The sequence below is a fragment of the Macaca fascicularis genome, chromosome 4 (genome assembly GCF_037993035.2).
Source record: "Macaca fascicularis isolate 582-1 chromosome 4, T2T-MFA8v1.1".
NCBI lineage: Eukaryota > Metazoa > Chordata > Mammalia > Primates > Cercopithecidae > Macaca > Macaca fascicularis.
Genome location: NC_088378.1, coordinates 172,448,280 through 172,462,580, shown reverse-complemented (window position 1 = coordinate 172,462,580; position 14,301 = coordinate 172,448,280). Strand labels below are relative to the sequence as shown.

At 40.8% G+C, this 14,301-nt stretch overlaps 1 protein-coding gene across 16 annotated transcripts in view; it reads right to left on the bottom strand.

Moving 5' to 3' along the window:
- Nucleotides 1-14,301, bottom strand: part of EXOC2 (exocyst complex component 2) — a 207,783-nt gene that overhangs the window by 136,797 nt on the left and 56,685 nt on the right. For 10 of the 16 annotated variants that reach the window (XR_012434340.1, XM_074038950.1, XM_074038955.1 and 7 more), the window contains 2 exons: nt 9,832-10,008; nt 6,766-6,892 (listed from right to left, as the gene is read on the bottom strand). Coding sequence is in view for 14 of the 16 variants with exons in the window: in XM_074038950.1 (XP_073895051.1) it covers nt 6,766-6,892; nt 9,832-10,008 (304 nt within the window). In the remaining 2 variants the exon portion in view is untranslated. Of the gene's footprint in view, nt 1-6,616; nt 6,716-6,765; nt 6,893-9,831; nt 10,009-14,301 lie in introns of all 16 variants that reach the window. The other 6 variants (XM_065544513.1, XM_065544515.1, XM_065544511.1 and 3 more) reach the window with 1 other exon arrangement.

Genomic DNA, 14,301 nt, shown 5'->3' with positions numbered 1-14,301 from the left:
GTGAGCAGGGAGGCCCACGATCCCGGAGCGGGACGCTGAGACTCGAGCCCCGCCCGCCCGCCAGCCACTCCCTGCACGCATCAGTCCTTAAGGCCCCTAAAGCGGGCCAGGTAGAATTTGAAAAGCACTACATCTCTTGGTCAAAATGCCACCTCCCCTAAGACGGAGCTGATGATTCTGAGAGTTCTTACTGAAGACACTAAAACTCTTTCGCTGATCTTAATTGGAAGACATGTATTGAGACTTACAGCAGAAATCAGACTTACAAGAACAAGACAGACATTATTTTCAAGATGGTGAAATTCTAACACAGAGATGTCAAATAATCTTCCCCGAATCACACAATTAAGGCCAGGACGAACCTTGCCCGGACACCCAGAGCCCGTGTATAGTGGACACCGTTGGCTGTGACCCACCAGTCACCCTGGACCCTCTCTGCTGGAACACAGCCCCCACCTGCCCCTTAACTGGGGGAGATGGACCACCATAAGCCACACTTGTCGTATTTCCCCGCTCCTGACTGGGCGACCTTGTTCTTGGACGGTGATGCCTGAGGAACGGTCTGCTGGAGCACGTCTGGGAAAGGTCTCCGTACTTTCAAGAAGGGAAACCAAGAAGAGAGAGCATCTTTCTGCCTGAGAACATCATTATGTCCAGCTTCAACCACAGGAATTGCTAAGGAAACGTGTTTTATGCTAAAGGCAACAGAACAGCCAGCAAACTCAGGCTCCTCACATCTCGGTGACATGACTGAGTTACTGACTCAACCAACCTGTGGAGTCTACCATCAGTGAATATTGTGTATTATGAAAAAGTAGATTGCATTTTTGTTTAAATCAAATGTCTTCATTTTCTCTTACTTGCAGGTGAAGGCATTCTGATTCAATGTTCTATTGCAAAATACAAGCCTAAATATACTGATCTTTTATACAAACACCTCAAAAATGTGAAATAGATGACTTGGAAAAAACAAAAAATGAATACCAATGCCAGAGTCCATGAAGCTCCACGGGTAACACAGCTGCAAAAGTGCAGGCAGCTCATCTCAGTACTCCCAACGGGAGGCAGCAGTCGTAAGCAGCGGCTGAGGGCACAGGCTCTGGGTTCCGTCTCAGTGTTTGCTCGATCCGCCTGAATAATCTCCAGAAGTTATTCCATTACTAACGGATCACAATACATTCCTCTGAGGAATGTTTTGAAGATCAGAGTAGATAATGCTTGTGGAAGCCGTAGCAGTTTCTGACACATGATAAATGCTCAACAATGTTATTTGCTATTATTTTTATTATTTATACTTATTTATATCTTACAGACTAATTTCCTAAGTATTATTTGATTCTCATGACAATAACTGAGTTAAATATTTCCATATTCCGGATGAGGAAATGGCCTCTGAGAGGTTACATGTACACAGTCGAGATTTGAACCTAGTACTTCTATTGTCAAACAGAGAACCAGAGGGTTTTAGACAGGAAATACAATCCTAACTACAAATCCGTAAAGACGACAATGCAGGAGAGAGTGAAAAGGGAGCTGCTTTCAAATGGAGAGAAGTGCTAATGTCCTTAATAACAGCAATAGGAAAGGGAGAAGTAGCATGTCAACACAGCTCATGAAGCACGGTAAAAACTCGTATGTTTGTTCAGAATAACTGGATTTTGGACTCTCAATTTCTAAGTGAAGTGCTGCCTCAAACACATCAGGAAAAGCAAAATATGTTCTGAGTAATTCAAACCAAGCCTGCATTTTAAATCCACTAGCACAGAGTTAGAGACTGAAAGTGACATAGACCCCACGTGTAAACTCACAAAATGTTTTCATCGAGGAATCAAAACACACAGCTTCAGTCACTGACAATTCCCGCCACCCTGAACAGATATATTTTCCATTAGATGGCAGTGTAAGGTCAGATTTAAACCTTCTAAAAAACAGCTAGCCCCAAGTCAGGGGAAGACCCAGGCCTGTGCACTGAGCGAAGAGACACAAACCGGCACGTTCTTCACACCTCAGCACTCGCTTTCCAGTATGAGGACTGTCTGCAGCAATGACCATGCAGCATGCAAATCAACGGGGCTCCTTCTGACCGCCCTCGCTGCCCCCACAGTCAGGCTCTGAGACTGCCCTCGCTGCCCCCACAGTCAGGCTCTGAGACTGCCCTCGCCGCCCCCACAGTGAGGCCTGGCTGCAGTGGTCTTATTCTGCGTGTGCATCGAAGAGAACACGCTTTCTTGATTTGGTGGATGGAAGATGGGGGGGGAGGCGACAATGAAAGTGGGCATTGCTAGTTCTTTGTGTGCATGCTACACATATTTTTTGTAGCTTTAACTTTTTAGCAATATAGTTTACACTCTGTTGTATTAAGTAACATAAGTTTGTTTCCATTCTTTTTTTTTTTTGTCTGACCCAGTTTCTGGACTTGCAGGCACTCTCACTGCCCATCTGTTTTTACACAAGTTCCAAAGGTAAAGTCACCTAAGGCTCTTTTCTTCTGCACTCGTATTAAGAATTAATTTGCTGTCAGTTTTCCTGTTTTAAAATGTAGTCTTCTAAATTTGGTGGGAAAATTGAAATTGGTCTTTTCTGTCTGAAAGCTAAGCCGATTAGAAGAAAATCAGGTTTGCATTGCCCATGAAACCCATGTAGAAATAAAACAGATACTAGTGGTGCAACAACTGACTATTCTAGACAGCCATTCCCAGGTAATAATTCACAAAAACAGTTGGAGATCATATAAAAACAGCACAAAGCCCCTGTTTTCTGTCCCCACTCCCATATACAGACTGTCTCCTGCACATCACCCATAAATATCCTCGTTAGGCAACTGAGTATTGATTTCAAGAAACAAAGCCTAGCAAAGGTTTTTACTTAACATGAACCTGTTTTTACCTTCCTTTTTGGTTTAAATAGTTTGTCATCATTACAACTGAAGTCATGCAAAGACCACATATATTTGTGACAATTGCCATTGTAAATCAGAAATATAGACCTTTTACAAGCAAATCCTAGTCTCAATTCAAAGTGGTTATTTTTTCTGAGCAATTAGTAACATTTTTATAAGTATCATGACACCCTGTGTGCAAAAACATCAATTACAAATTTAGGAATATGAAGGGTCTTAACAGCCAAAGACAGCCAATAAATGCCAAGTTATTAAACTTGTAGGCTGAAAGAAAAAAGTATGCACGCTGGGTCCACCAGTAAAATATTTATTAAACTCTGACTCACCCCAAAGAGCCACAAGGCAACTGTACTGTTACTCTCACTGGCTTTGCCACGTTCAGCTGAGCCGGCCACCACCCTGCAGGGCCCCTCAGGTTCCCAGTCTGCACACTAGACCGTCAGCTGTCGAGACTTTATCACCACAAACGGACTTATCTCCTGAAGGCCGCCCCCCCACCGCAATCTGATAACTCACTGGAACCACAGGGGAGCATTTAATGGCCAGCACTCACAATTCTTCAAACCCTTTTTTTTTTTTTTTTTTTTTTTTGAGACAGACGCTGTTGCCCGGGCTGGAGTGCAGTGGCGCGATCTCGGCTCACTGCAACTTCCACCTCCTGAGTTCAAGCGATTCTCGTGCCTCAGCTTCCCAAGTAGCTGAGATTACAGGCGCCTGCCACCACGCCCAGCTGATTTTGTAGTTTTAGTAGAGATGGGGTTTCACCACATTGGCCGGGCTGGTCTTGAACTCCTGACCTCAAGTGATCCACCCGCCTTGGCCTCCCAAAGCGCTGGGATTACAGGCGTGAGCCACCACGCCCACGCCCAGCCTCAAACCTTTTTAAATATGTTTCCACAAACAAATAATACCAAAACCCTATTATTCCTTCAATACTGACATTTTCAAAAAGTAGGTGCTCTCTAGGTTTTTAATTATTTTTTTAAAAACTGCAAATGACATTAATAAACAGAACTAAAAGACAGTATGGATCCTGACCTGAGTACAACACCATCCTCCACAAAGACCAAAGCCTTCATCTGAAAAATAGTAAGGAAATCAGCAAAATAAAACCCACATTAATATTTTACAATCTGCCTTTCCTTCCTTTTATCTTTCTCTAAAATAAGATTTCTCTAACGGAAGTCAAAGAATTCAGTAAGACAAACACAACTTTCTTGACAGTATCTAAAAAGAAAAAAAGGAACCTGGAAAAGCATTTTTCTGGTCAAAAGCATTTTCTTCTCTTTGTTTCTACACCTATTCTTACTTTCATCTTTCATTTTCTTGCCTCCTGGAATCTCTATATCTAGCCTCTCTTTCTTTTGAAAGTCTTTTGCCAAACACTTTCAGATGGACAGAAGGATGACTGGGTGTCTGTTCATGGCCTACAGGTCCCTCCCCGTGTTCCCTGATGCTACAGGATCTGCGTCTTCCTGTTCATTGGCTATTCTGAGTCTCTGTTAGAAAGACAGAGCTGGCTTGTGGAGGGCTAATGGCGATGCCAGGGACTCCTGCCCACAGAAATGCACGTCAGGTGAGGATACCACTGGCCCGTCCAAGACGGAGTGATGGTCGTGCATCTTTAGGCATTTCTCGTTGCGTTATGACTCACCTCTGGACTTTCCTTTGGGCTGGATTTAACATTAAATCTCACTGGTTCTTTCCTTAATTATGAGTTAAATAAAAGCTCTGACACCTATTCATTTTATATTTGTGTAAGAATCATGATTTTCCCTTTTTCAAAACTTATCCTTTAATATTTTACTTTATCCCATGGCTGAGCAAATATTTCTGAAACTTAAGTAACCATCTGTACAGTAACAGATGAAATCTGTTAATTTTATTCCCACTGAAGTACTTATTAAATAAACGTACATAACGTTATTTTAAAATTTTAAAACACTTTAGTACCCTGGAATCCTAAGTCATTAAAAAAACTTTTCCCGTGTGGCAGAACAATGAATAGTATATATCCAAGAAGAGCAAAGAATCCTGTAAGGATGGAACTTCTCAGGCACTTGCTATGCTCTTCGGAAGTTGTTTACCTCCTCACTCCCTGATTCCTCACATCGACCCTAAGGAACAGGTACTGCATTGTACACCTGAGGAAACTGAGGCAAAAGGAAGCTAAGTAACCTACTCAATGTCATATTGCTAGTAAGTGGCAGAGCCCAAGTTCAAATTGAGAGAGTTTTGCCCCACACAAAACCCAATGACCTCTCAGAGAAGAAAATTTTAAGAAAGCTAAGTACTTTCAGTGCCATTATTCTTCACTGCCATTACCAATGTTATCAAATAATTAACCTGAAACTTATTAAGAACACTGCTGTTAGAGGCAGTTCAGGCCAAACCACTTTGTGGGTAGCTGAGAAGGTGTGAGGAGGCAGAGAGAACAGGGGTGAGGGGCATACACCAAAACGAAAGTGGAAGAAATCATGTTTATGATAGTAAACATCTGAATGAATCCTAACTTTGATAACTTTGTCCAAGTCTCATACAAAATATATTCTGTATATCTGCATATTCCTTTTGCCCATGTATAAAACTGGCGCTTGGTTATGACGAACAGCTCAGAGGGCCTCCGGCTCCACACTTCTGCGGCAGGTTGGAAAGAGACTGGCTTTCCAGAGCCTTGAAGCAGCCCATAAAGGGGCTTACTATCAACTGCAAGTCTATTCATGCTTAAAACTACGCTCAAATAAACACCCAACTGTTACCATTCTTTTCTAAACCTTCCCAATCTTTAAACTCTTAATTTTGGAGGCATGGAATCCTTAACCAGCTCTAGAATGGCCCCTACTGCCAAAATGTTTCAAAGACGTTACCTAGAACAGTCCAAGTCCACCCGAAACTGCTAAGCCCCAGACTTTCTCAACTCTTTCAACTTTCCCAAAACAAGCACGCTGCCTCCCCTCGGCCAGGGGCAAACCCCAGCCGGTGGAAATGAAGCGTGCTGTCTGAATTACTAATGATCTTCAACCATAGAGAGAGACGATTGGAGAACAGCCGGTGGAAATGAAGTGTGCTGTCTGAATTACTAACAATCTTCAACCATAGAGACAGAGATAATTGGAGAATTTTCCCTATTCCTAGAAAACCCTAAACTAAAACCATGGTTAAAGTATTAACAGTGCTAATCTGTCACTTTTGGTGAGCGTTTACAGAGCAATACTCAGTACACAATTCCATAAGCAGAATCACTAAGGCCAGAAGATAAATCAGCCGCGATTAATATGTCAGGTGAATTGTTTAAGTAGAAAGGCACTACTTAGAAAAGTTACTAAAACACTGTACTAGGAATTTGAAAAAAAAACTCTAGATTCAGTTATAAGGAATCTTGAAAGATATCATTTACCTGGCAGAATTCTGATGATTAAAGTTAAATAAGTCTGGATTAAGCAAGAATGAAAGGTAGACATTATAGACAAAATTAAAGACCAGATTAGACCTGACTATTCTAAAATACTTCTAGAAAAATCAAGAAAACAGTAGATTACGAATTCTATTTTGACTTCAGGTGCCATCTACCTATTTAAACTTAACCATCTCTAGATAACATACTAAAGACTTTTCTTTTTCACAAAATGCAAAATCAAAACACTAAAGACGTAAAAGTAGTTTTAGCCAGAAGTTTTAACTAATTGCAAAGTTTACTTGCAGCAAAGCTAAACAGACCTCATAAATAACACCCATCTCCAAACAACTGAGATGTCTTCAATTGTGCTTCCTGGGATGCTTCTGGAGTTTGAGTCCCTTTCCTGTAAGTATATAAAACTTTTCAGGAACTGAAAAATAAAGAAGACTGAGAGCAAGATGGTACTCACTTTTCAATCTCAATGCCAAGCGGGTTAGCAGGACGTAAGGACAAGGGTGGGATTCCTTTGTTCCTGTCAGTACGCATATCGTAGTAATTCATTTCATCAACCCACACAGCAGACTGATCCAAAATGCCTACAGAAATGAGGAGTATGTGCTTAATAAAGTGAAGGCTGCCCCAGGCACCTTCTAAGTCTGGCCTATTGCCTTGCTTCTTAAAGATCTAATACAAAATGCCAGTTGGATAATTTTTAAGAGATTTGAGGACATAACAGCTAAATTTTAAAAAAATGACTACTAGTTTAATTATAAGCACTAAAAAAATCTATAAAAAGGCAAAAATAACACCTCTTGGCTTATGGCTTCATTGTATATTACTCAACAGAGAAGACAAATTAAGCTGCTTAGAAAAAGTTTTGCAATAACAAACGTATTTTACAAATAATAAACTCTACAATTAAACATTGTTAAATGTAGCTGATTAAATCTGTACAAAAATTCAGAAAGTTAGTAAGATGAAATATGACCTATAATATCTGTTTATTCAAGAGAATATTCTGAAATCATGTAAACTCTTGGAAAACGTCTGGGAGACACCCAAGCACAAAACATTTGAGTTCAATGTTAGCTCAGTGGAAAGCTTCTGGTTTACGACAAATGCCAAAAAACCATTATGCACATATGATTTTATATTTAATACTGTGAGTTTCTGCCTCTGGGTTCCATAAGCTACCTAAGGACATTTCACTACAAATGAAAACCAAATGTTTTTGAAATGGTTCTTGAAAGCTCTCAAGAAACATCTTTTATTTTCTTTTCCTCTACAAACACTGGCATGTTTTCAAGAATAGTTATGCAAAAATACTACGCTGCTTACACTGCTTGCTATTTCTCATTCTTTCTACTGTTGTCAGTGCTGGAAACGTCCTAGATGGCAGAAGCAGCAGGTCTTCTTTTCCATTTAGGCTGAAATCAATTTGGCGAATTCAATAAAATATCAAACACCTTTCAAGGAAGGCAGGGCTTGTATAATGGAAATGACCAGGCTACTCAGGGAAAACTGACTGGGTGTGGACCCTGTGAACAAGACAACATAAGCTCTAAAAACAGCATCTTCCTTTACAGGACCGAACTCCTTATCATTCAACCTCGCACAGGTCTTACCAGCTAGGCCTCCAGGGCCCTGGGGGGCAACAGAAAAAGAGCCGAGTGCCAGGGAGCACAGACAAAGCGTGCCCGCCTCCCCAGGCGAGGGTCAGAAAGCTTCATGGGGGAAGGCTGTCTGAATACCAGGCAACCTGTAGCGGCAAGGCTATGAACCCACCACTCATTCTCTCAGCACTCGTGGTTCTGCCAGCATGCAACAGGGGCTTTGTCAGAGGTTCTGCTCGAGTCCAGGCACTCTTGAGCTCAGTTCAAGAAAGCTTTACTGGCCAGGTGCAGTGGCTCACACCTGTAATCCCAGCACTTTGGCAGGCTGAGGTGGGCAAATCACAAGGTCATGAATTCAAGACCAGCCTGACCAACACGGTGAAACCCTGTCTCTACTAAAAATACAAAAATTAGCTGGGCGTGGTGGCGGGCACCTGTTCCCAGCTACTACAGAGGCTGAGGCAGGAGAATCACTTGAACCTGGGAGGCGGAAGTTGCAGTGAGCCGAGAACAAGATCCTGCCAATGCACTCCGGCCTGGGCAACAGAGCAAGACTCTATCACAAAACAAAAAGAAAAACAAAAAAAGAAACCTTTACTAAGCCTACTATGTGCCAGGTCCTGAGCTGAGTGTTCTAGAATAACAAAATTACCACTTTTACCTAAGTTTTCTTTATCTGCTATGTAGATTATAAGATACTAGATTTTTATCAAAATGTTTAAGTTCCTCTAGAAAACTGTGTAACAAGTTCCTGCTTTAGTTTCACAGGTTTTGGAAGACACTAAAGAAAGTAAACAAAATGGAAATGTTATATATGTATATATGTACACATGCACGTACATGTACATACATAAAGTCCACTCTGAATTTTCCCTGAAATTCCTTGAATTTTTATTTATAAAAATAATCTAGGAATTTGTGGAGAACAATGCTGCAGAAAGCCTCTATGCTCTAAGAATTAAAAAAAAAAATTTGCAAAATTATTTATTTTCTTCATAAAGAGAAGTACTGGCTGGGTTTAATTATGCCTCAGATATTCCTACATTATACAAATATTTATCAAATGCTGACCATGTGCAAGACATTACAGGACCACAAAGATGAATCTGATATTACTCTTATTCTAAAAAGGGAAAGAGACATGCACAGAAATAGCTACAAGAAAGATGATTAGAAATTATTAATTTGTTGGGTAAGGGACTAGGCTAAGCACTTGACATTTGTGTTCTAACTCACCTAATCCTATGAGGTAGCCAGTATTATTCCACTTTCGCTCATGGAGAAACAAGGCATTAAAGTTACATACTTAGTCATGGTAAGACAGCCCAGGTTAGAATTCGAAGAGCATAACTTCTCAGACCAAGTTCCTAACACTGCTAACAGAAGGCAGCAAGTGGTCAGTGCATAAAGAAGGAAAACATCAAGTGCTATGTGGTTCAAAGAAGAGTGAGTATCACGTGGGGTTAGAAGCAGCCAAGCCAGGAAATGTATCATCTGGGCCTTGAAGGATGGATAAAATGAAGGAAAAGGGAATGTTGTTTAGATATATTATTACTAATTTGGCCAAATCAGGATTTTCCACCTCAAACCTTGTTTAAGAGTTTCAAAGCAATGTCATTATATTCAAGATCAAGGAACCAAAACCGGTATATCGAATGAACAAACAGATTTTGAGAACTTAGAAAAGTAGTTCTCATATGATCGTCATCCTTAGGCTTCACTAACTGTTATTTCAGCACACTGCCTTCCCGAAAGTAATACAAATATTAACCAACATTCCACTCCTGTCAAAATAAACATAAACTAAATCTAAGTTGAGATATGCAAGTAGGTAAGTTTTACATGAATCCACCAGTTTTACATCTTAAAAGACAAACTCAGGTTTACTTTCTTCTTTAGAATAAACCCATGAGAGACTTTACCTATTTTCTCAGGTTTCAGAAGCTTGAAAGAGACTGTTGAGGTTCCTCTGCCACCTGACTTAGTGGTGACAATAATGTCTCCTTTGTCATTTTTGGCTTGTCCCACTCGACATACTATTTTACTTGCAGACATCCATTCTGCCGTCAGGAGGCAATTATGTCCACAAATTGTCAAGCCTGAAAAAAGCACATGTGCATTAAAAAATCCAAAGACAAGAACAATAAGACCTTAATCATGTAGATTACATTTTTAAAATCTAGCAATAATTTTCTTGTTCAATAATTACATTTATTATTGAATATACCCAATATTATTTGCAGAGATACTGTTATCTCTATTGACTTTTCCTCTTATCTGTTTTTTTCTCTAATATTTAAGACTTATTTTAGGCTACATTTAAGTTTCTTCAAACATCAGTAGAATTAGAAAATGAACAATCACAGTAACTATGTTCTAGGCATTCCAGATTAGATTACGAGAATCTTAAAATGCTTTCAGAAGTAATAAAAGGGAAACTATTGCTATTATTTGAAGTCTCAGTTATTAACATAGAATTTTAAAGTATATGAATAAATTTATGTATCATTTTCTAAAAACATTCTATATTCACCCATCTTCCTGAAAAAACTTCACGTACTTTTTCTAGTGTTCACTTACACACAGTATTACAGAATGAACTCAAGTAGGTTTTTTATTTAAGCATAACCAAGAGTATGGTAATCTAGTGAAGTGTGCTCAGGCACTACTGGATTACTATCTCACTTTTACGTCGGTGTATAGCTGCTAGCAAGCTAGTTCCTCCTGCCCTAGTGTTTTTCTAATGAAACTGTCGCTACACTACATTCTGCTCTTACGGAGCCTCCACTCCCAAAACGTCAACTCATGATGTCACCTCCCTCATACCACGTGAAACAAAATTTAGGTAATAACCGAACCGAGAGGCACCGAAAGACGGAGTGAATAAGGCACACACCCCGGGGGGTACCAGCACGGCACCACAGGGCCAGCCGGCCTTCCAACTCACACCCCGGAACAGGTACCAGCATGGCACCACAGGGCCAGCCGGCCTTCCAACTTATACCCCGGGACAGGTACCAGCACGGCACCACAGGGCCAGCCGGCCTTCCAACTCACACCCCGGGGGGTACCAGCACGGCACCACAGGGCCAGCCGGCCTTCCAACTCACACCCCGGAACAGGCACCACAGGGCCAGCCAGCCTTCCAACTCACACCCCGGGACAGGTACCAGCACGGCACCACAGGGCCAGCCGGCCTTCCAACTTACTTCCTTTAAATTTTCTGTTTCCACAAAGCAGAGACCAGTGGAATTAATATTTATGGAGGGAAGAAACCAGAATGTATGTGGCACAGACACAGACACAGACACAAGACACAGACACTTGACGTTTTCTTTTTTTTTTTTGAGACGGGGTCTTGCTCTGTTGCCCAGGCTGGAATGCAGTGGCGTGATCTTGGCTCATTGCAACCTCCACCTCCCACGCTCAAGCCATTGTCCAGCCTCAGCCTCCCAAGGAGCTGGGACTACAGGTAAGCGTCACCACCACGACTGGCTAGTTTTTTGTTTTGTTGTGTTTTTGTTTTTATATTTTTTTTGAGACACGGTTTCGTCATGTTGGTCAGGCTGGTCTCGAACTCCTGCCCTCAAGTGATCCACCTGCCTTGGCCTCCCAAAGTGCCGGGATTACAGGCGTGAGCCACCGTGCCCCGCAGACACTTCACACTTTCTTTTCTCATTATCTAATTTTCAATAATGCTCAGCAGTAAGGTTTAGCAATTGCAACGTTTTCTTTTGGCTTTTTTTCAGATACCAGAAATACCTCGAGTAATGCCAAATCTGACTTTTAAAACGGAGGGACAAAGTCAAACCATCTTTCGTTCTGACGTAAAGAACTATTTAGTAAAGGCTGTTAAACCACAAAGGGATAAAAGCAGCTATGCTTTAAAGATACATTGCTTGAAATAATGAATTTTAGGGGTTTCTCTAAAATACCTGTAATTCACTAATGTCTGCAACTTTGTTTTTCCAATAATGGCATTTAATGGTTTCTTTGGGACTATGGTTTCTATTGGTATATATTAATTATAATAACACATTTTTAAATGTATTCATTATTCAAAATTATTGTTTTCAAAATAATTGGATGGCATGTCTTTGATATTTTTTCTAATAATTTTTGTTATGAAAAACTTAAATAACTTAAGAGACTAAAAGCCTCTCCAAACTCCACCTCGCAAGAGAAATATACTGCTAACATGTCAACGTTCACTTGCTCAAGTGATTTTGTGCATATAAAAACCAGTCTGTATGTTTTTTAAACAAATGTTTAATTTGTAACCTGCTTAATTCTCGACAGTAGATATTTTGGTATCATTCCAGGTCAACAGAAAACTTAATATTTTTAAGTATTTTAATATCAGATTTTTGTGATTTTTAAACATTAACTCACTTCAGAATGAAGAATAACCCAACAATTAATGTCAGGGAGCAATGTAAAAATACAAATAGTATCTTCATTAAAAGAAAAAAGTCATCCCTAATGAAATTTCCTTGCTAGAGAACTACCTTATGATTAAAACTGAGGAATAAGAGCAAACTTCAGATATAAAGTATTAAAAAACGTTCACATTAGCAAACCTGAATGATATGCATGAAGGTACACGTGGGCACAGAAGTGCCCCTAGAACAATAGTTTATTCTTTGGGTCTCAGCTGCTTTCACGATTCCTCTGATTTAATATCTGTTATGCATTTTTACTCCAAAAAAAATGAATAATCAGTAAATAATTTAAACATAGATCCAAGTAGATCATTTTAAATGTTATGAAAAAAGATCACAAGACCTATTTCTTGATTTATTAAGCACATTTTTCCTACGTTATGCAAGAAATCTGCTTCATGAAATATAATAGCACCTTTTAGGGGAAAAAAAGTAACTCATAGAATCCCAAGTAAAGTACTTTTTATAGTGCTTTGCCTGGCTAGTATAGATATCATCTGAGCTAAAAACGCTTAAATTATTTAGCAGGTTAAGTTTGCTTTTTTAAAAAATGGTTTCTTGGCAATATATAAGGCCGGTTGAAAGCTGAACTGGCATGGTTTAGAAAAGTAATACATGGGTCAGGCAAGGTGAGGCATGCCTGTAATCCCAGCATTTTGGGAGGCCAAGGCAGGCAGATCACTAGGTCAAGAGACGGCGACCATGCTGGTCAACATGGTAAAACCCCAACTCTACTAAAAATACAAAAATTAGCTGGGTGTGGTGGCAGGCGCCTGTAGTCCCAGCTACTCGGGAGGCTGAGGCAGGAGAATCGCTTGAACCCAGGAGGTGGAGGTTGCAGTCAGCCAAGATCACACCACGGCACTCTAGCCTGGTGACAGAGCGAGAGACTCCATCTCAAAACGAAAAACAACAAAAAGAAAAGTAATACACGCCTAGTCAAATAAGAACAGCATTGCCTGAAGCTAAAACAAGATTAAAATTTACCTGGACCATTGTCATGTTTGGAGCTCACAATGACTGCCAGCAAAAATCCTGGACAGAACCCCCACCCGCATGAGTAGATTTCCATACATTTTGGGGATTTTTCCACTTAGGTAAAGAAACATCTGGAATGAGCTTTATCAAAAACCAAGGCATAGGATTAGATAAGACTACTTTTGCAGGAATAAATTGAAGTGATGTTTACTAAACAATCAAAAACTACCCAGGTTTTCTCCCCTGATTGTGACCTTTGTCCATGGTATCCCTTCATTTGGAGAGATGTCGGTCACAGTTAAGAGAAAACAATATCAGGCCGGGCGCGGTGGCTCAAGCCTGTAATCCCAGCACTTTGGGAGGCCGAGGCGGGCAGATCACGAGGTCAGGAGATCGAGACCATCCTGGCTAACACGGTGAAACCCCGCCTCTACTAAAAAAAATACAAAAAACTAGCCGGGCGAGGGGGCGGCGCCTGTAGTCCCAGCTACTCAGGAGGCTGAGGCAGGAGAATGGCGTGAACCCGGGAGGCGGAGCTTGCAGTGAGCTGAGATCCGGCCACTGCACTCCAGCCTGGGCGGCAGAGCGAGACTCCGTCTCAAAAAAAAAAAAAAAAAGAGAAAACAATATCAAATGAGACATAACATCAGCAAAAAGAATTGCCTAGGCAGTGCAAAACTCAGTCACTACACACAGTGCTGACCTCTCGTTCACTTTTTCTTTTTAAAGAGCTTTCTGGATGGCCAAAAACCAATCTATCAACCAGCAGTCATAACGCAGGAAAAGCAAGTTCCAACTCATGATTTCAGGATCTTACCAACAAGTCCGTCATCAGTGCAGAAAAGATTAGAGAGAATGTCTGAGTCTAGAAGAAATTTATATGGGAAGCCAGAAGATACATTCCGTAGCACGTAGACAGGTCTTGGCCTTCCTCGTTCGGAACGCATCTGTATACCCACCTGAGCAGTTCAC